Source organism: Pteropus vampyrus, unplaced genomic scaffold (genome assembly GCF_000151845.1).
Source record: "Pteropus vampyrus isolate Shadow unplaced genomic scaffold, Pvam_2.0 Scaffold316, whole genome shotgun sequence".
NCBI lineage: Eukaryota > Metazoa > Chordata > Mammalia > Chiroptera > Pteropodidae > Pteropus > Pteropus vampyrus.
In genome coordinates, this window is record NW_011889097.1 from 221,821 (window position 1) to 241,891 (window position 20,071).

General features: G+C 57.5%; 2 protein-coding genes across 2 annotated transcripts in view; both read right to left on the reverse strand.

Annotated features, from left to right (window-relative positions):
- Positions 1-4,704: 4,704 nt before the first annotated feature.
- Positions 4,705-14,198, reverse strand: ASB10 (ankyrin repeat and SOCS box containing 10). Its single transcript, XM_011377553.2, has 7 exons — positions 13,795-14,198; positions 13,400-13,667; positions 10,178-10,697; positions 6,252-6,365; positions 5,792-5,977; positions 5,523-5,636; positions 4,705-4,721 (listed from the first exon to the last, which is right to left on the reverse strand). Exons 1-5 carry the CDS (start codon positions 14,102-14,104, stop codon positions 5,792-5,794), a joined length of 1,398 nt encoding a protein of 465 aa, XP_011375855.1. The 5' UTR covers positions 14,105-14,198; the 3' UTR covers positions 4,705-4,721; positions 5,523-5,636.
- Positions 14,199-16,493: 2,295 nt separating this feature from the next.
- IQCA1L (IQ motif containing with AAA domain 1 like) overlaps positions 16,494-20,071 on the reverse strand; it is a 12,902-nt gene continuing 9,324 nt past the window's right edge. The window contains exons 11-17 of the mRNA XM_011377577.2: positions 19,579-19,876; positions 19,296-19,403; positions 18,544-18,743; positions 18,052-18,138; positions 17,641-17,818; positions 17,113-17,351; positions 16,494-16,598 (exon numbers count right to left, since the gene is read on the reverse strand). Of these exons, the coding sequence (XP_011375879.1) occupies positions 16,494-16,598; positions 17,113-17,351; positions 17,641-17,818; positions 18,052-18,138; positions 18,544-18,743; positions 19,296-19,403; positions 19,579-19,876 (1,215 nt within the window). The remainder of the gene's footprint in view (positions 16,599-17,112; positions 17,352-17,640; positions 17,819-18,051; positions 18,139-18,543; positions 18,744-19,295; positions 19,404-19,578; positions 19,877-20,071) is intronic.

Sequence of the window (20,071 nt, forward strand, 5' to 3'; positions counted from 1 at the left end):
CCCACACTATGCCAGGTACTTACCATTCCTCTCACCCTTTTCCCTCCATCTTTCTCCCATCCTCTCCATGCCTCCCATCCTTCCCTTCCTCCCGCTCTTCCCTTCCCTGCCCTCGTTTCTATCCCTATTCCTATCTGATTATTCCTATTTGTCATTCTCTATCCCCGTGCGCCTCATTCTATCCCCCCCCCCATTTCTTGCCTGTATGTGTATCTCTCGTCTGTCTGTCTATCTCTGTCTCCCTCGCTCGCTCTCTCTCTCTCCCTCTCTTCTGCTATTAATTTCCCTGATTGGCTCCCCGGCTCCAGCACTGCTGATGAGCCCTATTCATTCCCGGGCCTGACACTCTCGACCTGCCCTGGCTGATTGCTGGGGGCTGGCCCCAGGAGCGCTGACGAGCCCCAAGGGTCAGCAGCGCTAATTATCAGCTAATTGCCGATGACTCTGCTCACCTCCCCCATCCTCAGACATTGAAATGGTGGCGCCTTTTACCCTTTCCCCTCCTTCTGATTCCCGGCAGTAGAGTTGTCAATCAGGAGGCAAAAGTCATGGGCACTTTCGCTTGACAGGAGCCTTTGGTCATTGGTCAAGAAAGACTCAAGCCAGGCAAGTCAGCAGAGGAAGACTGACCCAAACCTCAGGACATGGAACAGGCCTGGCCCACTAAAATGGGGGTCATCTGGTCATGGGAAACTGTTACGCAGGTGGGGCCAGGGGAGCCAAGATTTTTTTAAATTAATAGCAGCATAGCCAGGCACGTTTAGGAGGATGATTTGGCTCAGGTGAGGAGGAAAACCTATGCCAAAGAGTCTCAGCGTTTCTGAGCCAACACAGAGGAGGGATCTCTGGGTCTCAGTGACATTTGTTCAAATCGGGAGTGCTGCGTTGGTCTAGTGAACACCACTAATGTCAGGCTATTGCATTAAAACTCAGCACCCTAAAAGACACTGTCACCAGAGTGGGACAGAAGCGGGTGAGACCCAGGAAGGGAGCTCTCTTCAGTTATGCCTGACTGGCACGTCCTCAGGGGCGAAGGGAAAAGAGCAGTTTCCGCTCAGTCCTGATCTGTCTTGGGCTCTACACTAAACTTGGTGAAACTTTTGAGAGATGAGTCTGGTGGGCAGATATCACCACGGAGAAAAAAAGAGGTGACTTAACTTAGGTCTGGGGACCCCCAACTCACTACTAAAGTATGAGGATAATTCTTGTATATCCTGGTAAAGATATTTTCCAGAACCCTTTATTAAATTAACCAAGCACTTCACGGTACCAATATGGAGACCAGACTTCAAACTGCATTGTACTTAGAGAGAGGTCAGTACTTGGTTTGATGGCTTTACAGTGGCGGATACACAATAGAGGCTTATCGACTCGATACGTTATTGAGAACTTTGGGTTACAATCACTGAAATTAAAGCTGTATGAGCAATAACAACAGTCAAAGTGTGAAGGAAGAGCCATTTTTAAAAGTAACTGTATTCGTTTTTGTATAGGTAATAAAATCAGATAGCACAAAATTCCAAAAGCTCAAAGGACATACACATTGAGACATCTCCCTCCCGCCAGTCCCTTCATTGAAAGGCCACTTCGACAAGCCTGCTACTCTCTGTTGGGACAGAATGGATCACGCATTGTCAACGACTCAAGGTTAAAGACCTTCTGATCTTGAAGATGTATGTCACCTAGCTCGAGCCAAGAGCTTATTGCCCGGAACTAGACTCAGTAAAGTGGAGTCCTCTGCTCACGCTGGCTCAGAGAGTATAGGCATAAAGCTTGTTGCCAGCGAATCCCAGTGGGCCACCAACTCTCAAATGAAGTGAGTGAGACCCCAGGGACTTCCTGTTGCCCTGGAGTGGTGCCTGTTTGCTAGCTTCTGTATTTGATATCCAATTATATCCTTGATCCGTCCCCTTGCCACACTGGGGTTACGAAGTGCGACTTCTGCATAGTCCTTGACATTCAGTATCTGAACTAGGATAAAAGCCCTCATGTACATGGCAGTGACTGAAGCAGCCTGTTTCCTTCCCAGCCTTTTCATGGACTGCGGAATTGAGGCCATATGGTAAACAGAAAAAAGCAATGACTGGAGTAAAAAGACCTGGAGTTAAGTTCCTGTTCTGACCCTTCACTCGGCCATGTGACCGTGGCCCCTCTTGACTTAAGTTCTCCATCTGTGAGAAAGAATGATTAATATCAAAGAGCTGGTGCAAGGACCAAGTGAGTATGAGGAAATACTTTTCAAAATGAGTTCTTCCTGCACTAAATGAACCTAGAGAGCAGCGTGGTCAAGCATGGAAGTCCCGCAAATTAGTGGCTCTCCGAAAACTTCTTACTCTCTTATCAGTACCAAGGACAGAAACTGCGGCTGTCAAATCTGAACAGAGGTGGCTCATTTTTTAACCAAGAGAAAACTCTGATTCTCCTCCTGAATCCCTGAACGGGGCGGAACTGGCAGAAGGCACCTCCCCTCGCTGTCCAAAATGGAATTCCAGAAGTGTTTCATGGTCCACGTGCCCTGACTTGTCCCACTACTATTCCACCTGCTGGGGAAGTGCTCCTACAAAGGATTTTATTTTGGATCTGCCCGCTCTGCTTGTGCCTGTGTTGGACCCCATCCTCTGGCCTCCCCTTCATGGACTGGAAGCCAGCACCTAGGATGCTAAGAACGAACAACGTATTCTAAAGTCAAAGCCAACAAATCTATCCCTCCGCCTCACTCCTTGGCGGGAGCGAGTCCACTGACCGTGGGCAGCGTCGGGCCCTGTCCGCGGGCACCCTCTGGTGGCAGCAGTGCGCAACTGCGTCACCGTGAGAGAGGCGCGGAGATCGTCAGCGCCCCCTCGCGTTATTCGGGGAGACGCGCCGAGGGCAGAGGAACAGGACCAGGTGAGCTGTCCAAGGACCAGAGCGCTGGACGCCGCTGGGTACTTCACTGTGAGCGCACTGGTTGGGCGCGGGGACTGTACACGGGACTTTTTATACTATGCACGCGTGTAGGTTCATGTATATGTGTTGTGTTCAGGTGCTCAAACCCTGTAATCTGTGTGTTAAACGTGTGCCGGTTGTGTGCGCGCACATGTTACAGGCAGGAGGTTGGTGGTGGGGAGGTCCGCGCCTCCAGTGCAGGGCGGAGTCCTCACGGAGGCGTGAAATTGGTTTGGAGCAAACACATTACGGAAAGCAATTACCGGGGAGAGGTTCTGGGCCCGCGGGACCCGCAGCCAGGAGGCTGGGGAGGAAGCTCCCTGGCTTGCAAGAGTATCTCTGGATGTCTGACCCGAGACAAGACCTTCCTAACGCTCGCCCGCTAAGGGGAGAACGCGTCAAGTTGGGCAGCAGCCCCTTGAACTGACTGATGATGTCCGCACCGCCTTCCTTCCCTTCCCGCCTCCCTAACAGCTCCCAGGTGCCCGCCCTTACTGCTGGCCTCCCTCTTCGCCCCCTCCGTTCCTGCTCCCACGTCTTCTGCATTCCCTGCACCGCCCCCGTGTTTGAGCTAAGTATTCACACACACGTGTTTTTCAGACTAGACGGAAAATTCACTGAGGGCAGGAACGGGGTTCATTCACAGCTGTATACCCAGTGCCTAAAACCCGGGTCTCGAGAAGCAGGCAATGCTGTGGATGGGATTAAGCAGAATGTTCACCAAAATGCATAAACAGGACTCCCTCGGGATAGTCATCCCATGGAGAGTCAGGAATCTCTCGGAACAGACCTTTCAACATCTTTCGCAATGCCACACTGGTATCCCCAGACCTGCCCTTGTCCCTGGATTCCAGACTCACGGATCCAGGTGACCTCGGAACACAGCCTCTGAGATGTCCACAGAACTTCCGATTTCCCCCACCCCTGCCCCATCCTCGTCTCCGCCACCTGAGAGGTGAGCACCCCCATGCGGCCCGCAGTTCAGCCAAAGCGCGGGGGGTCGCCCTGGGCTGGGCCTTCCTTCAGCCCCAGGGCCGCCCACCGCGGGTCCCACGGGCCTGGGCCACGGCCTCCCGCCTCTGCCCGCACCCCACGCCTGCAGGAGCCGCCCCATGCTGTCTGGTTCTCCCTCCTCCCCCCACCCCCCGGCCACCCGGCAGCCGGAGCAACCTCCTAAAACCGAAATCAGTGCATGTCAGCCCCCAGCTCTTCCCCGCGGGCTGGCTCCTCTCCGTCATTCAGGCCTCGGGTTAAACGTCACCTGCTCAAAGAGGCCACTGTCCGGCACCGTCCGAGTTCCTCCGAGGGGGCGGCTCACGCCCACCCTTCCCGCCGTCCGCTCGGCGCCCCCTGACGGGACCGCCAGGCCCCAAACAGAGTGAACCTCACGGGCACGTCTCGCGCAAGCCGCGTTCCGGCGAGGCCCACTCACCTCCGCCCCGCTCCGCCTCGGGTCCTCACTCGACGCAGGGCCCGGCTTAGCGCACTCGCGCACCTGCCGCCGCCGCCTCCGCAGCCGCCGCCGCCTCGCGCCCTTCCGGCCCCGCCCCCGCCGCCTCGCTCCCAGCAGTTGGCGGGAAAGGCGTGAACTCCGGCGCGTGCGCACTCCGCGGCCCTGGGAAATCTGTCCGGCAACCCTTGTCGTCACGGATTGCAGTGCATCTGATTGGCTGCTCTGCGGCTCCGGTCAACTCCACCTCGCTCCGCCCGCTCCTGGCTGCTGGGGCCCCCTGCAGGTCCTTAATATCCTGGTACTGCAAAGACCCTCAGAGACTCTCTCCCGTCGTGTTTTACAGCTGTGGAAACGAGCCCAGAGAGGGGAAGAGATTTATGTTCCACAAGTTAATGGCCAAGCCAGGGATGTAACTCAGCTCAGCTCCTGACACCACAAATGAAGAGAGGCGGGAACGAGGTGTTCATCGGATGCTCTCTGACCCGTGGGACAGGCAGTAAGGAGAGTTATTTAGGTTTTGTTTTTTTCTAAACCTGGGTCTTCCACTCTGACCCATGGGATAGGCAGTAAGGAGAGTTATTTAGGTTTTGTTTTTTTCTAAACCTGGGTCTTCCACTCTCTCCCGAACCATGGGTACCCCCCCCCCCCCCCCGCCACACCCCTCCCAGGCTGCCTTTCCTGCTCTGTCCCACAGCCATATCCACTGAGGCTCTGGCCCGACCCAAGCCAACCACTGGCTGGCTGACCTTTAGGCCTTTCTAAACACTGTCACCTGGCAGCCATTCTGCCATATCATGGGCCAGAGGGGCAGGGATCTGCCTGGGATCCCTCAACAGCTGGTGAATGACAAAGGGGGAAGGTGATACAGCTGGGGTGGATCCAGGGGGACCCCATGAGTCTGCTCATCCTGAATCCACTGCGAGTGGGCCGGCTTAGAGGTGGGCCTGTTGGAGAGAGCACCAAACAACATGAGCCTGGAGAATTTAATGCATAGACAGGGTTTGGATGGGCCGGAGACCTCCCGGGACCCCCAAGAGAAGTGTATCACATGCCATAGTCCTAGCTCTCTCTCCATCAAACGTGGCCTGTCCGCCTTTCGTTGGTGGGAATGGCAGCATCTGCTCTGCCAGTGGAGATGGACCACCTCGGCCTGAGTTGGTTCACTTCAGTCTCGGGTTTGGGGCACGGTGAAAAGTGGGCTGGTATCCCTGGGGCCTGGAGCATCTGCTTGTAGGCTCTCGCAAAAGGCAGTGGACATCTGGAAGGAGATGCATGCATTCAGAGATGTCCAGTGGTCTGGGAGGCTAGCTGGTTCTGGCCGGGCTCTGCCCCCAACTCTTCCCTTGCCTGTGTCCCCTCCCCCCCACCCCCACCCCCCCTCAGCTAGGACTGTCTGCAGAGCCCAGGATTCACCTAGTAGAGCATGTCCTCGAAGTCCAGCTGCAGGTAGCGAAGCAGGCGGGGCGGCAGGGGAAGGCGGGGCAGGGCGGAGGGCAGGCAGGCCTCCAGGTGAGTGCGGAGCACACAGCGGCTCAGATGCTGCAGCGACCTGGGCTGCCTCGCCAAGGCGAAGAGGGAGGAGTAGAAACGGCGGTGCTTCTGGGGAGAGAACGAGGGGCTCGGTGAGGCAGCCCTGGGAAAGTGGCACCCACAGGGGGAGGCTGCTGGCCGGTGGGTGTCTGCAGGAGACTCGGGGGTAGGGAGTGTGTCTGTCTGGGGTGTCCACTCTGTGAGTTTCCCTCTGGGACATGAGAGGGTCTCTGGGTAATCTCTGGGAGGTGGGGAGCGGGGGAGGCGGGGGATCGTCAGGGCTTCCCTTTAGGAGGTGGGAATTTTTCGGGGCTGGCCGAGCGACTGTGTCCTGGAATCTAACCTGCAGAGTTTCAGGAGGCACGAGGTCCACGGCCTCCTCCGGAAGCTGCATGGCACTGTAGGTGTTCATCAGAACCTCGATGGTCCGCGGGGACACACACCAGCGCTCTAGCACCTGCAGGAGGCAGAGCTGTGTCAGCGTTCCCAGGGGCCCAGGCAGGCCACACAGGGTGGCCAGACAGCACTAGGACGTCGAATTCCTAATCCCTACACCTATAAAGGCGACCTATTTAGAAATAATGTCTTTTCAGATGTAATCAAGTTAAAATGAGGTCATTCGGGTGGGGCCTAATCCAATATGATTGCTATCTTTATAAGGAGAGAAAACAGAGGTACGGGGACAATGCCATGCGACAGAGTCAGAGATTGGAGTGATGCACCTACAAGCCAAGGAACGCCTTGCAGGATTGCGAGCCATAGTAGAAGCTGGGACACGGGCATGGAACAGACTCTCCCTCCGAGCCTCCAGAAGGAGCCAACCCTTCCAACACCTGAGTTTCAAATTTCAGCCTCCAGGACTGTGAGGGAATACATTTCTACTGTTTAAGGCCACCCAGTTTGTGGTACTTTGTTATGGGCGTGACAGAAAACCGATATAACAGCTAACATCTCTATCGTGTATAATTTATGCCGGATACTGTTCTTAGCGCTTTACACGTGTTAACTCTCTTAATCCTTTGTCCCTACACGGTACGAACTGTTATCCCCATTTTACAGACAAGGGAAACTGAGGCACGCAGAAGTTCAGTAGCTTGCCCAAGTTGTAGTTCTAGCAATCAAAGCTCGGCGGTGTGGCTCTTGGCCCTTTAACTCCTGTGCCCTCCTGCTGTACCATCTGCCTCTACAAGGCTCTCTGCTGGATGTTTCTGGATGGGAAGGGGTCTTGACCTGAGGTCGGAGCTCCTGAGAGGATAAAAAGATTAATCACTGTATCAGGCAGAATCTTCGGGTGCCAGGTGAGGGGTAGAGACGGCTACCAGAGGCCGGCAGGGTAGGCAGGGAGGGACTTGGGCCGTGAAGGCGAGAGAACTCAAGACGCCAGAGGGCATTCAGGGAGAAGGGAAGAGGCCATCAGAGGCCTGACGTAGGAGCCGGGGTGGGGACAAGTTGGAGGCAGATTCATTCTTTGATTGCTTCATGCAGCAGATTTTACTGAGGGCCACTAAGGGCCACACACTGGGGACCCGGCAGTGAGGCAGGTCCTTGTCATCTGGGAGTTTCTGTTTCAGAAGAAAAAAGCAGCTCACAGATAGGCCGCTGTAAAGAAAAATAAGTAGGCTTGGGGACTCAACATGGCGAGGGCACTGTCCTAGATGGGTGGTTGAGAAAGGCCTCTCTGAGGGGGTCACCTGGTCAGTGAGGGGTGAGCCATGCCAGGGGAGCTGCCCATGCTGGGGGACCATCCACATGGTCAGAAAGGCAGCCACGCAGGGCTTGGACACACACAGGTACCGTCACATGCACACCCCCCACCTCTCCGAGCCTGCACATGGTACCCACAAGCAGATCCGTGTGTCATACAACCCACCTCTTGCTGTATCTCAAGCTGCAGGCAGTGGCCGCAGACACTTTGTAAAATCTGAGAATGGCTAAGCGCCATCTCCTAGGCAGCATTCCTGTACATAGCCCCTCCCCTGAACACACTGCCATATGGCACTAGGGGCTTTAACACCCTGCACAGCAGAGGAGCCCCTCTGCCTGGGGGGCCGTGAGTGCTGCACGTACTGGGCGCTGCCGGGTAGTGGGCGCGAGTGGAACGCCGTGTCCAGGGAACCTAGAGAAAGCGTCTCGCACCGCGGGGGCCCTCTGCTTCTGGCCCCGCATCTGGGCAGTGCTCCCCAAAGTTGCCCCAGCCCGTCTGCCTGGGGCAGGCCTCTTCGCCTCACTCCTTAGAGCTAGGAAAACGCAGGCAGGTCACGTCCAACTTCCCGGCTTGCCCGGCTCCTCCTGCCTGCTGTTTGGGCCAGGCTCTCTGTCCTTCCCGGCCCACACCGATTTCCGCCTCTCTGCTCCACCTGGATGCCTGTGCCTTCCTCCTCTAGCTCTTTGTCCCATCCCAAGTCCCACCCCCTCCAGGAAGCCTCCCAAGCTGCATCACTCTCTTGTCTACGGATACCCTGCGCTGGGATAATGCCTGACAGCTTTCCGAGTGCTCTCACACGTATCACTGGACTTTAGAACAACGTTAGGTAACAGATATTGAGCACTGATTCCAGGTTAGTCACTGTCCGAAGAGCTTTATCTGGGTGAAGTCATTTAGTTCTCACACTAACCCTAAGAAGCAGGCATACTGTTATGTCCCTGTTTTACAGATGAGAAAACTAAGGACCAGAGAGATTAAGCAACTTGCAGAGGGTCACAGAGGCAGCGTGCCTGGCTCAGGGCTGTGCCGGCTCCCAGTTATCCACTGTGCTCCAACTGCTTTTCATCACGCTTAGGTTGAGACTATCACATGCAGGGGACTTGGGTTCAAAGAATTCCAGCGATTTGCCTACAGTTACTTGAACGAGCCTCAAAGCCAGGTCTCCCGAGCGCCCGGTCAGGTAGGGTGGCTCCTGGAGAGATGGCTGAGGCTGCCAGGGGTCCCAGATGGGCCGTGGAGGCCTCTTTGCAGGGAGGACAGGAACCCAGCCGAGCCTGGGACAGCTGCTGCTGGCGGGAAGCGGATGCGGACTCCTGCCTGCTCGTTCTGATCATGACGCCCAAATGAAGGGACGAACGGGGCACTTTGCCGTGCCGGCCCTTTTGGTGCCGGAGGCGGAGAGGAGCAGGGCCAGAAAGGTGGGCGGTGTGGTCCCCGGAAACCCATTTGTTACTCCGCCTCCTCCTCCCGCCCTGTCCCCGACTATGGGAAATCATTAGCTGTCAGAGCCACCATCAGATTACAGGGAATTGCTCGTCTCCTAATTATCTGGTGTTAATAGGAGATTAATTAGTGTTAATTGTTGATTTTCTTGTATTTTCCCAAAGGGGAGACCAATCTGCCGAACTCTCGGGCTGTTTAATTACTTGGTCTTGCTTAGGAATCTAGACAGATGCTTCCAGGTTCGTGAGTGAAGGGGAGAGGCGGGGACAACAGAGCGGCATCCAGGACGGGGTGGGGTCGCGGAACAAGCCGAGACGCAGGGCAGAGGACACTGCCCACCGCCATACTGGTCCTGGTCCCCAGCCCAGTCCCGGTGCCCTCCATGATGTCATCCGGCCCCTTCCAGACACGACACGGCATGAGACAGGGACCCTGCCAAAGCATCAGGAGCACAGGTCTTCCAGGTGAACTCACTTTGGGGAAATTAGCATAAGATACAGTTTGGAAATGGACGGGAAAAGTCTTTTCTTCAGGTGCCAAGATGGCAGTGGCTGGGCTGACGATGCACGTCCTCCTAAGATCTTGGAAACCAGGACCACATCAGTCTGCAGATGGTCAGAAAGCTTGAACCTCATGATCTGGTCTCAATGCTCTGCCTTAGGGGGACCTCTCCTGTACCCCGAGGTTCTCACCAGTGGGTCCCACTGCCAGGCGGAGCTTCCTAAATGCGTCGCTCATCAGCTCACTCCCTAATGAAGAAACTACTCCTTCTGCCCACAGCGGTCCCGGCTCCTCCTCCAAGACTTTGCCCATCCTTTACAATCTCGCCTCGCTGCCGTCCGTCCGCCTTCACACATGCGCACACATGCATGCATGTGAGCACTGTGCACATGCACACACACGCGCACACACACACACATATAAACACACACACACGCCCCTCCTGCTGGTCTCTGTCCTTACCTTTGCCCCCTGTTGGGCTTTGCTGACTTGTGCAGTAAACGACAGACTGAGCTGACCTATCAAAGGCCTAAGGTCTGGGCTGCATCCGGAGCACGCAGGAGCGCCGAGTCTCCTGTCCCCTCACCTTCGTTGCCCTCCCTGTGCCCCCTGCCCCATACCTTGGGAAGGGCCCCAGGCCAGACTCGGACAGCGCCGTGGTTGAGCAGAGCCCGCACCGTGTGCTCGGGGCTCTGGGCCAGGGCTGAGGGGGGGCCCTGCAGAGCGCAGTGCAGGGCGGTGTGTCCTCCATAGTCCATGGCGTTGACACTAACACCACAGGACAGGAGCAGCTCAACAACAGCCGCATGGCCACGGCGACAGGCCAGGTGCAGGGGCCGCCGCTTGTCCTGGTCCGCAGCATCAGCGTCAGCGCCAGCGGAGAGCAGCAAGCGGCACAGATGGAGGCAGCGGGCCGTGGTGGCTTCAGCATCGGCGGGGGACGTGCAGCGGGTGTCACAGGCAGCCAGCAGCGGGGTCCAGCCTTCTGCATCACGGGCATCGGGGCACGCCCCCCGCCGCAGAAGAAGGTCTGCCAGCTCCACATGGCCAAGCCGGGCAGCCACGTGCAAGGGCGTCTCCTCTTCTTCCTCAGACCGACCATCCACTTTTGCCCCAAACCTCAGGAGCAGCTTCGCACACCTAGTGAGGGCGAGACAGTGGTGGGGAGGAGAATGGGGTACAGACCTTCGCCCCTGCATTCTCACCAGTCTGTGCAAAGCAAACAGGTGGGTGCCTTGGGTGGCTCCTGCTTCTGTCTGCCCTCACCTTCCTTCCTGTCACTAGTCATCAGGCAACGTTCTGCAGGATCAGCAACACCCTCCTGTCTGCACCGCAGGATAGTGCACTAAGCCCCTCCGTGGGAGGGAATGTCACAAGCTGAATTACGCACTTAGAGCAGGCGCCTTCTGAGGGCCCTGCACGCTCACTTGTTTTGTGCTCACGGCCCTCCTATGGCAGGTTCGGATGAGGAGACCGAGGCCCTGGGGTTGTGAGCATCTGGCCCACGTTCGCGCAGCCAGTCAGGCAAGGAGCCGGCCTTCGGGTCTGGGGGCAGAACGGGCAGTTGGAGGGACCGAAGGAGGAAGTGAACAGGGGAGCCTGGCGGTGGGCGCAAACGGAAATGGGGGCAGCTGGACAAAGACCAACAAAACCCCAAGTGGCCAGCCAGATTTGCTCCACCACGGCCCCCACAGAAGCTTCTGCGTGCCTGTAAGAATATGTGTACCAAAGTTTAAGGCTAAGGGATTTAACCTCTTTGCTAAGATGAGCTCCGGTTTCCTCATCTGGAGGATGAGGATGATGGCTGAGGCCTAGAACTAAAGGACATTGTTGTGGGCAGTGTGTGAGACGGTGCCCGAAAAGCTATTATCATAAGAGCTCATAACAACAGCATTCGGCAGTGGGGATGGGTGGTACGGATGCTGATGGATCGCGGGCAGGATAATGTAATATTTCTATGCATTTGAAATTCTCCATAATAATTTTAAATCTATACTCGCTTACTCAAGAAAGGAAGGGAGGATTATCACTGGGTGTGACCTCAGGGAGGCTGGGCTGGAACACAGCCGGCGCTAAAGCCGTGAGACTGTATTGAACTGCCTTGTCCAGTACAATAACCGCCAGCCACACGTGGCTGTCAAGCACTTGTGATCCGGCTAGTCCTAACTGAGACGCGCTGTTCAGTGTGAAATGCACACCGATTTGAAGACTTGGTACAGAACAAGAATGTAAAATATCTCATTAGTTTCTTTGTATTGATGACATGTTGCAATGATAACCTTTTGGATATATCGTATTAAATAAAATACATTATTAAAATTCTTTTCACCTGTTTCACAGATATTTGCACACCCATGTTCACAGCAGCCTTATTCACAATAGCCCAATCGTAGAAGCAAACTAAGTGTCCATCGATAGATGAACCAATGGATAAATGCGCACACAATAGAATATTATTCGGCCTTTAAAAAGGAAGGAACTTCTGAAACATGCCACAGCATGGATGAACCCTGAGGACATCACGCTAAATGATATGAGCCAGTCACAAAAGAACAAACACTGTATGATCCCACTCACATGAGATACCTAAAATAGTGACATTCATAGAGACAGAAGGTAGAAGGCTTGCCGTGGGCCAGGGGGAGGGACGGGAAGCTGCTGTTTGGTGAGTATGGAATTCCAGTTTCGTGAGATGAATAAAGTTCAGGAGAGAGATGGATGGTGGCCATGGTCGCACAATAATGTAACTGCTCTTAATGTACTTAACAATGGTTAACATGGCAAATTTTACGCTATGTATATTTTACCAGTATTTTAAACATTAATTTCACCTGTTTTCTTTTTCATTTTGGGATAAGGCTACCAGAAAAATGTTAAATTACCTACGTGGCTCACATTATATTATTTCTATGGGCCACGCTGGCATAGAACACTTATTAACCATAATATGATAAGTCCCTGGAGCCTCTTCACAACAACCCTGAAGGCTGATGAGCTGAACAGGTAGGAGAAGGTTCACGAAAGAAGAATGCAAGGATCAAAAATCTGGCATCGTTCAGGGGCAAGATGTGACATCTGGCAGGTGTGAAGCCAGTCGAGAGAAAGCCTCCATTGGACGTGCAGTTAGTTTATAGCTTTTCCAAGGCTCCCTCTGCGGGATTCCATGCTCCTTGAAAACTTGTGAGGACTCATCCTCCAAAGTTCCTTAGATACAGAGCATAGTTATTTGGGTCCCTGTAAAGGAATAGGCCCTACAGTAAATACTATGGGGTCATATGTGGGCATAGCCATCAGTTTCTTGTGAGTTTGGCTGGTTGGACTTGGTCCCTGAGCCATTTATCTGAGGGTACCTGCCAGTCTGGAAAGGCCAGACCTGCCAAGTCGAGAACCAGACCCCACCCACAGGGACCACCGCAGGCCCTAACTGGGGGCTGCTATTCCCTCCAGCTGGTCTGGATCACCGAACAGTCAGACCCTGAGGGCAAGACTGTGCCTTCGTTGGTGGTGTGCGTGGATCATAGGATAAGCTCAAAAAAACAGTAATGCTTTCCAGCACAGTATGGATCCCGTAATGGATCCAGACAAGGTCCTTGGTGGAGGCCATGCCGCTGGCTGCTGCCACCTCTGCGCAAGCAGGGACTGTCCCAAGTCCAGGTCATTCCCAAGTTCCTGGGGCCAGTGGTTGGACGGTTTGGGGAGCGATTACATCCTGACCCCCTATCTGAGCCGCGACTCCTCCTCCATCTGGCCCACCCACCTTCCAGCCTCTGACGTAATCCACCTGAGGGCATCTCTTGGCCTCCCCTGGAGTGGAACGGGGGTTGGGGTGAGGAGTCACTCACTCAAGGGTTCCGGCCCCCCTGCAGAGGTGCAAGGGGCGTTTCCCATCCTGGTCAGGGATGTTGGGGTCGGCTCCTGCCACCAGCAGCTCATGGACACAGGCAACGTGGCCCGCGGCACAGGCCTCGTGCAGGGCGGTGCGGCCCCCAGGGGCACTGTCCGGCCTTGCCCGCCGCCTCAGCAGTAGCCGCAGAATTTCTATGTGGCCCCGACTGGCTGCCACGTGCAGTGGGGTGGTCAGCTCCTCTTCGTACGTCAGAGACCAGAGTCCTGGAGAGAGAGGGGACATGAGCCTCAGACCCTGGAGGGAGGCAAAGAGCTGCCGGGCAGCGCGGGAGGCGGGCTCCACGCCCAGCCCCCCCTATCCCGCTCAGACCCCCAGGGCCCCAGCCCATACTCAGAGCGCGGATGTTGAAGCGGAAATCCCTCCATCGCTCTGGGTCGCTGGTATCAAAGACGGAGTCCGGTGCCAGGCCAGTGCCGGAGTCGGCGAGGAGGTGGGAGACAGAGCCCACGTCTCCAGCCAGCACCGCCCGCCAGAAGGCCAGGGCAGGTCCCGAGGCCGTGCGGGCGACGATGGGTCCCTGGCTGGACTCTGGGTGCTCTGCGGACCCCGTGCTGGGCTTCTCCACCAGCCTGGCGCAGAGGGCATGTTTGTCACCCAGGGGCTCTCTCTGCCCCCTGCACTCTTCTGGGGACCAGCTCATGAACTCAGGGTGTGAGCATATGGCAAGGGGGTTGAGGGGAGGAGGAGGGGTGGGGGGCCAAAACAAAGAAAGAAAATGGAGGAGGGAAACACAGACAGACGGACGGGAAGGGTCTCTGTGTCCCCGAGTTGAGCCTGAGCTGCGCCTGACCCAGCCACGAGGTTCGGCAGGAGCTATTCTGGGCTCCGCATGACTTGCTCCTGGGCCAAGGTTCAGGCAAGCTTTCCGGTGAAGGAGCAACTAACTGTCAGGGGCTTCTTCTCACCCTCAAGCACTGGTACCTCTATGCCCGATGCTGTCAGCCCGACCCCCAGGTCCTCAGCCCCCGCACCCCCCCCCCGCCCCCGGCCCCTCACCCCTCTGGTGGCTGCTCCAGCGAGGCTCAGCAGCCCGGCTCTCCAGCAGCAGGTCGGCCGTGCTGTGCGCAGGGAACAGCTCCAGCAACCTCGCCAGGTCTCCGGTGTACAGGGCATTCTGCAGGGCCATGTCACGGCACAGCAGCGGCTGTGGGGGCCCCCAGACCTGACCGGCAGGGACCGAGGAGAAGCACCCCAGACGGTGTCCCCAGGGGGAAGGGGAGCTCCTTCTCACAGGCATGGCTCTTTTCTGGGAGACAGAGCCAAAGAAGCAGGACTCAGGGCAATGCCGGCAGGTGGGCGCTGGGCCCTGGCCAGGCGGGGTCAGTGCGGGAGGGGCGGGGAGCCAAGCCTTAAATAGCCCAGACTGTTCTAGCTGTCAGTCCTGGGAATGAGGCCTCTGGCTGGCAGTGGGGACGAGGGAGGAGCCTGGAGACGGAGGGAGGATGGGGCCCCTCAACCCCGAGCTTCGCCCCAAGCTGTCTACCGCAGGGTTGAAGGGACCACCTTGCTGGTCACACCCACTACAGTTTCACAGGTAAAGGGAAGGAAGCGGAGCCCAGAGGTGGCAGGTGATTGGCCCCAGGCGAGACAACTTGTTGCAGGACAGGGCCTAGGAGGCGGGTGGGGCGGGGCTCCGGAGCTGCCATTTCTTAGTCCCTGTCATCTAGCATGTCCTCCACCAAGAGGTGTCCTGCAGCCTGGGCTTCGATCCCAGGGGAGGGCAGGTGGGTGCTCAGAATTTTTCCTGTCCTCCCAGATGTCACCAATTAGCCTCGCACCTTCACAGGGAGTTCACAGTAGTAACAAAGGTTCACAGTAGTAACAAATACACCCTCCGTGATGTATCCCCTCCAGGAGTTCTTAGGAAGACAGACTACCCAGGGGAATTAGGGGGTCTGTCTCCACAGGAAGCAACAGAGCCCCCCGCCCATCCTGGGACCAAACCCAGACACCCATCCGACTGCCGATCCCCATGACCCCGGATGACCCCTGGATCTCCCATGGCCTCTGTACCTGCCATAGTAGAGGGGGTCTCAGCTGGGGGGTGAGAAAGAGGAAGAGGCTCGGCCCACTCAGGCACATCAGGATAATGAGATGGCTTCATTTGGGGAGATAAAATGAAAAAGGAAGGGGAGGAAAAAAGCTCAAACCCAGGCCCCCGGCTCGGCTCAGCCACCGCTGCCCACCGTGAGCTCTAGGCTCGCTCCCGCCCCTGTGGTCCCACCGCACCTGGCTCTCGGTGCCTCTGTGACCTGTGGGACATACCTCGACCTTCAGTCACACACTCTCGGCTTCGCTTCTTCTGGGAGAGCCCCAGGGCTCCCGGCTCTCAGTGGCGTGCTCGTCCTCACTCCCAGAGTTTCCCGACCCCGAGTCCCCAGCTCTTCCTTCTCCACAGGGGGGACCCACAGATGGGCTTCCCGCCACAGACGCGTCTGTCTCCCCACACTCTTTCTCCTCGGTACCCCGCCACCCCCCTGACTCCCCAGACAGGAATAATCCAACTCCAGAGCAGAAGGAACCTTGGAGATCAGCCGGGTCCACCTCTCCCCACTTTTCAGAGGAGGACAGTGAGGGCCAGAGACAGGAAGGAACTATGCAGACCGCATGGGGCGCCAGGGCCGGGCGGGGCTAGACTCTCGCTTTTCACGCTTTCTCTACTTACCGAGACCTTCCTTCGCCCTCTCTCCTCTCCCCCTCGTTCCTTCTATTCCTATTTATTTTCCTCCCCTACATACCTCGAGGAGGAAAGGGAGTGGGGGAGGAGCCAGGACAGGAGAGTGACAGGGTACGGTCAGAGGTCAGAGGTCAGGGATCGGGGATCAGAGGGCCGGGAGGGGGTGGGGTGAGAGGGGGAGGCTGGGCACCGGGCAGGGGACACAGAAAAGGGGCAGAAGCACAGAGATGGACAAAGAGAGCTGGTCCCTGAGCCATCTGAGCGTTTATGCCTCCGCCCTCTGGTCCCTTCGCCCAGTGCCATGGGGCACTGTCCGCGTCCACCGCTACTGTTGGGCACCCAGCCTCGGCCATCACTTCCGTTTTTTCTTCTCCTTCGCCAGCTTGGCCTCCTCGGCATCCTGGTCCTTGCTAAGCTTCATCATCTTCTTGCCCATCGGGGTCTTAAAGTACCAGTCCTGGGTGAGGAGGAGGAGGAGGAGGGTAAATGCACTGGATCTGGGCCTCGGCCCCGCCTCCCGGCCTCGCCCCCTCCGTGGTTATGGATTCTCCTTCCAGGTCAGCGTCCTGCTAGAACCAAGGTTTCTATAGTCCCCCCCCAGCTGCTCCCGGCCACAGCGTCAGCCACTGTGAGGCAAGCCCTCCTCCCCGCCCTGCGGCCCTGTGTCCTGAGCTCCCACAGCCATCGCACCACCCTGGGGCTGGCCGCCAACTCAGAGAGGACAGCCGAGTGAGTGGCAGCTGGTGCCAGAACCAAGCTTGGGCTCCTAATACACAGGTGGCATTTTCAGGCTCCCACCTTCAAGGAAACTAGGTGAGCCGGTCCTGCCCATATGTCCTTCCCTATGACTTCTTGTCCCCCCTCCAGGCTGAACCCCATGGGGGAGCAGAGAGAGGGGTCCAAGGCGTGCTGTGCGCCTGGGGCTTTGGACGGCCGACACCCTGCCCTCCCCCGTGCCACCCCGGCCTCACCTTCAAGGCCTCTTCCTCCTCTCTGTACACCGGCTCCAGCTTCGCCAGGTGACCCAGGAACTCTGAGGCCACCAGGGGCCGCTTGGACAACTGCAGGAGCCGCCGCTCAGTCAGCACTGATTGGATGGCTTGCACAATGTGGCCGGGTGTGTAGCCATCGGACACCTTGGCCAGGGCGCTGATGTCCAGGCTCTGGGCCGCCTGGCTTACCTGGGCCTCTAGCATATGCTTCCAGAGCACTGCAGGGGGCGACACAGGGCGGGGAGAGGCCGTGGGCACTTCTGCTGGGGTCTGGAACAAACTGTGCTTCTGGAGAGTGAGCATCTCTACGGCCAACAGCACCTCTCTTCCCAGGAAGGCAGGGATCATTGCCCCCCTCAACACGAGGAACCGGGCCAGGACCCAGGCTACCAGGCCGTGGAGATGCTGCTCAGACTGGCAGTGGGGGTGGGAAGAAGGGCGGGAGGCTATGGCAGGGGTGGTCCCCGGACCCCTTTTCTGGCAGGTGCCCGCATCCCAGGGCCTCACCGTAGCGAGAAGCGTAATCGGGCCTCGGCATGAGGAGGATGCGCTCGTAGGCCCGGCACAGCCCCTTCGTCTCGGCCAGCTGAGGCCGGTCGGTGGTCCCTATGAGCATCACGCGGTCTCCGGGACTGAGCAGTCGCAGGGCCTTGGTGAGGTCCTTCTTTATTCGCTTCGGGTCCATCTGCTCTGCGGACGGAGAGGTGGTGGGGTCGGGACACGGCGACCTATCTATCACGTGGGCTTCTGAGTTCTCAGGGCCCCTGCTCGGCCTCACATGGACTCTGAGAGGCAGATCGGGGCGGCTGTCAGTCCTGCTTCAAGGGTAAGGAGATAAGGAAGGAGGAGAACAGGGGACTTGCCCAAGGTCTGGAGTGGGGTGCCTCGGGCGCATGACACCTGCCCGTACTCCCTCACCTCCTTCTCTTCCTTTGGGACCTTCTTATAGAAGTTCTTCTCGGCATTCCCAATCCAGATCACAGAGGGCTGGAAGAGTCGAGCCACCTGAGTGGGTCAGAGAACAGGAACCTGATGTGATATCTCCAGGCGAGGCTCACCTCCCCACCTGGTCCAACCCGGGGGCAGGGCGGGCCTCAGGCGATGGTGGCCTCGGAGCTCCAGCCTCAGCTTCCTACATCCCGTGGACCTCACCTTCCAGCCCTTGGCACACCTGCCACACCTCAGCGTGAACAGAGTCCCTGCCCAGTTTGGGGGGCTCCATCTGAAGCCTGATTTTCCCTCCCCACTTCCACCCACCACCAGGGCTTCAGGTGTCCACAAGCTCCCGGCTGGGCTTGGTAAGGACCTGGCCAGCTACTGAGGTTGCACCGACTGGGCAGATGAGCGACTTCCTGAGCATAAAGCCCACCCTGCTCCGCTCTCACAGTCTGAGAACTAGAAATGCCAAACCTTAAAGACCATATGCACCAACATCTGCACCCCAGCCTTGCCAGGGTATTTGCCCTGCAGGTTGTCAGGTGACAGGTCGAACAGGTTGGCACCGGTTTCCGTGCACACGGCCTTGACCAGCATCTTCTTCCCCATGCCAGGGGGGCCCACCAGGAGGATGGAGCGGATGAGGGGAGCCATGGAATGTATATCTGGGGAGCCTGAGGGAAGAAACGGTGGGCCTGCAGGGGGCCGAGGGTCGGACACTGTGTAAAGTGAGGCCAAAGGCCGGGGCTTGAGTGGGATGAGGTTCAGATCCTGGTGCCACCGCCTTTCCCCAATACCTGAGCAGTCCCCCAGGCAAGCAAGACAAAAGCGGCAGCCCGGAGGGCTTCCGATGGCTTAGCAAATGACATCGCTAAATGTGGGTGTCAGGAGGGAGCCCTCTGTCCCTTCTACTCCCCACGCTGTCTGATTCCACCCTTGCATTACGAAGGGGTGCAATTAAGGGGCGTGGGGCCAGCCACCTCAGTAAGATCCCAGCCTTCCGGGACTGGGACAGATGATGAGGTGTCACTTGTAACTGCGTAAGGGGCTGGAAGTATGGGCACCTCAGCAGGTCAAGGGCCCACACGACTTCTGGAGTGGTCCAGTCTGGGTGTGACCTCCAGAAGGGTCCCTGGCACCGAGGATTGGAGGTGCGGGCTAGACAGACCCCCCTCAGCCACCCTGTCTTGCACCCACCCGGGTTTCCCCACCCTGGGGCCTCTCACCAAGCCGAAGGACCCCATACAAGGCTATGTTCTGTCGGATGTCAAACAGGGAAGGCATGGGCAACTTCTTGGCCAAATTCAGAGTAGATCCGAGATAGAGGCAGTCACCTGGGGGACGGGCGGCCACCTGGTGAGCGGCTCGCGTGTGGGCAGGGCCGAGAGAGAGGACCGCGCCAGGAGGAGGAGGTTCACTTCAGAGGGTGTTAGCCGGTCCCCGGGGAGGCTGCGGCCGGGGCCTTGGGCCATTCCCAGCCTGGGAGCAGGGGCTGAGGCGGGGTCTCACCAACATAGTCTTTCAACGCCACTGTTTCGCTCTTCTTAAGAAAGCCAAACATGACCAGCTCTTTAAACAGAGAGTCCACGGGCCTGGCAGAGGTTGGTGGAGCGGGTCCCCCGAGGACAAAGGGACACGGAGACAGAGATGAGTGGAGCGGTGCCACGGGCATGCGGAGAGGGGGCTGAGGGGCTCTCCCGCCCAGCACCCTGTGGTTAAAGACGTCCACAGTGCCACTGGACAGCCAGCGGCGCCAGACACGGCACCAACCCACGGGCCCGGAGGCAGTCTGCCTGCAGCAGGTGCTCTGTGGGTTGGGGTGTGTGAGAAGGGCCAGCGCCCTTCCGCCATCAGAAAGCCAGTCGTTTGGGTGACACGTCGCCCTCTCCCTAGAAACCACGTTTAAGCTGTGCACACTCTGGGAGTGATGGCCATTGCAGCAGCCGGCACCAACATGCCTGTGACTCGCTTTGCCAGAGAGCAGGTAGAAAGAGACCGCTGA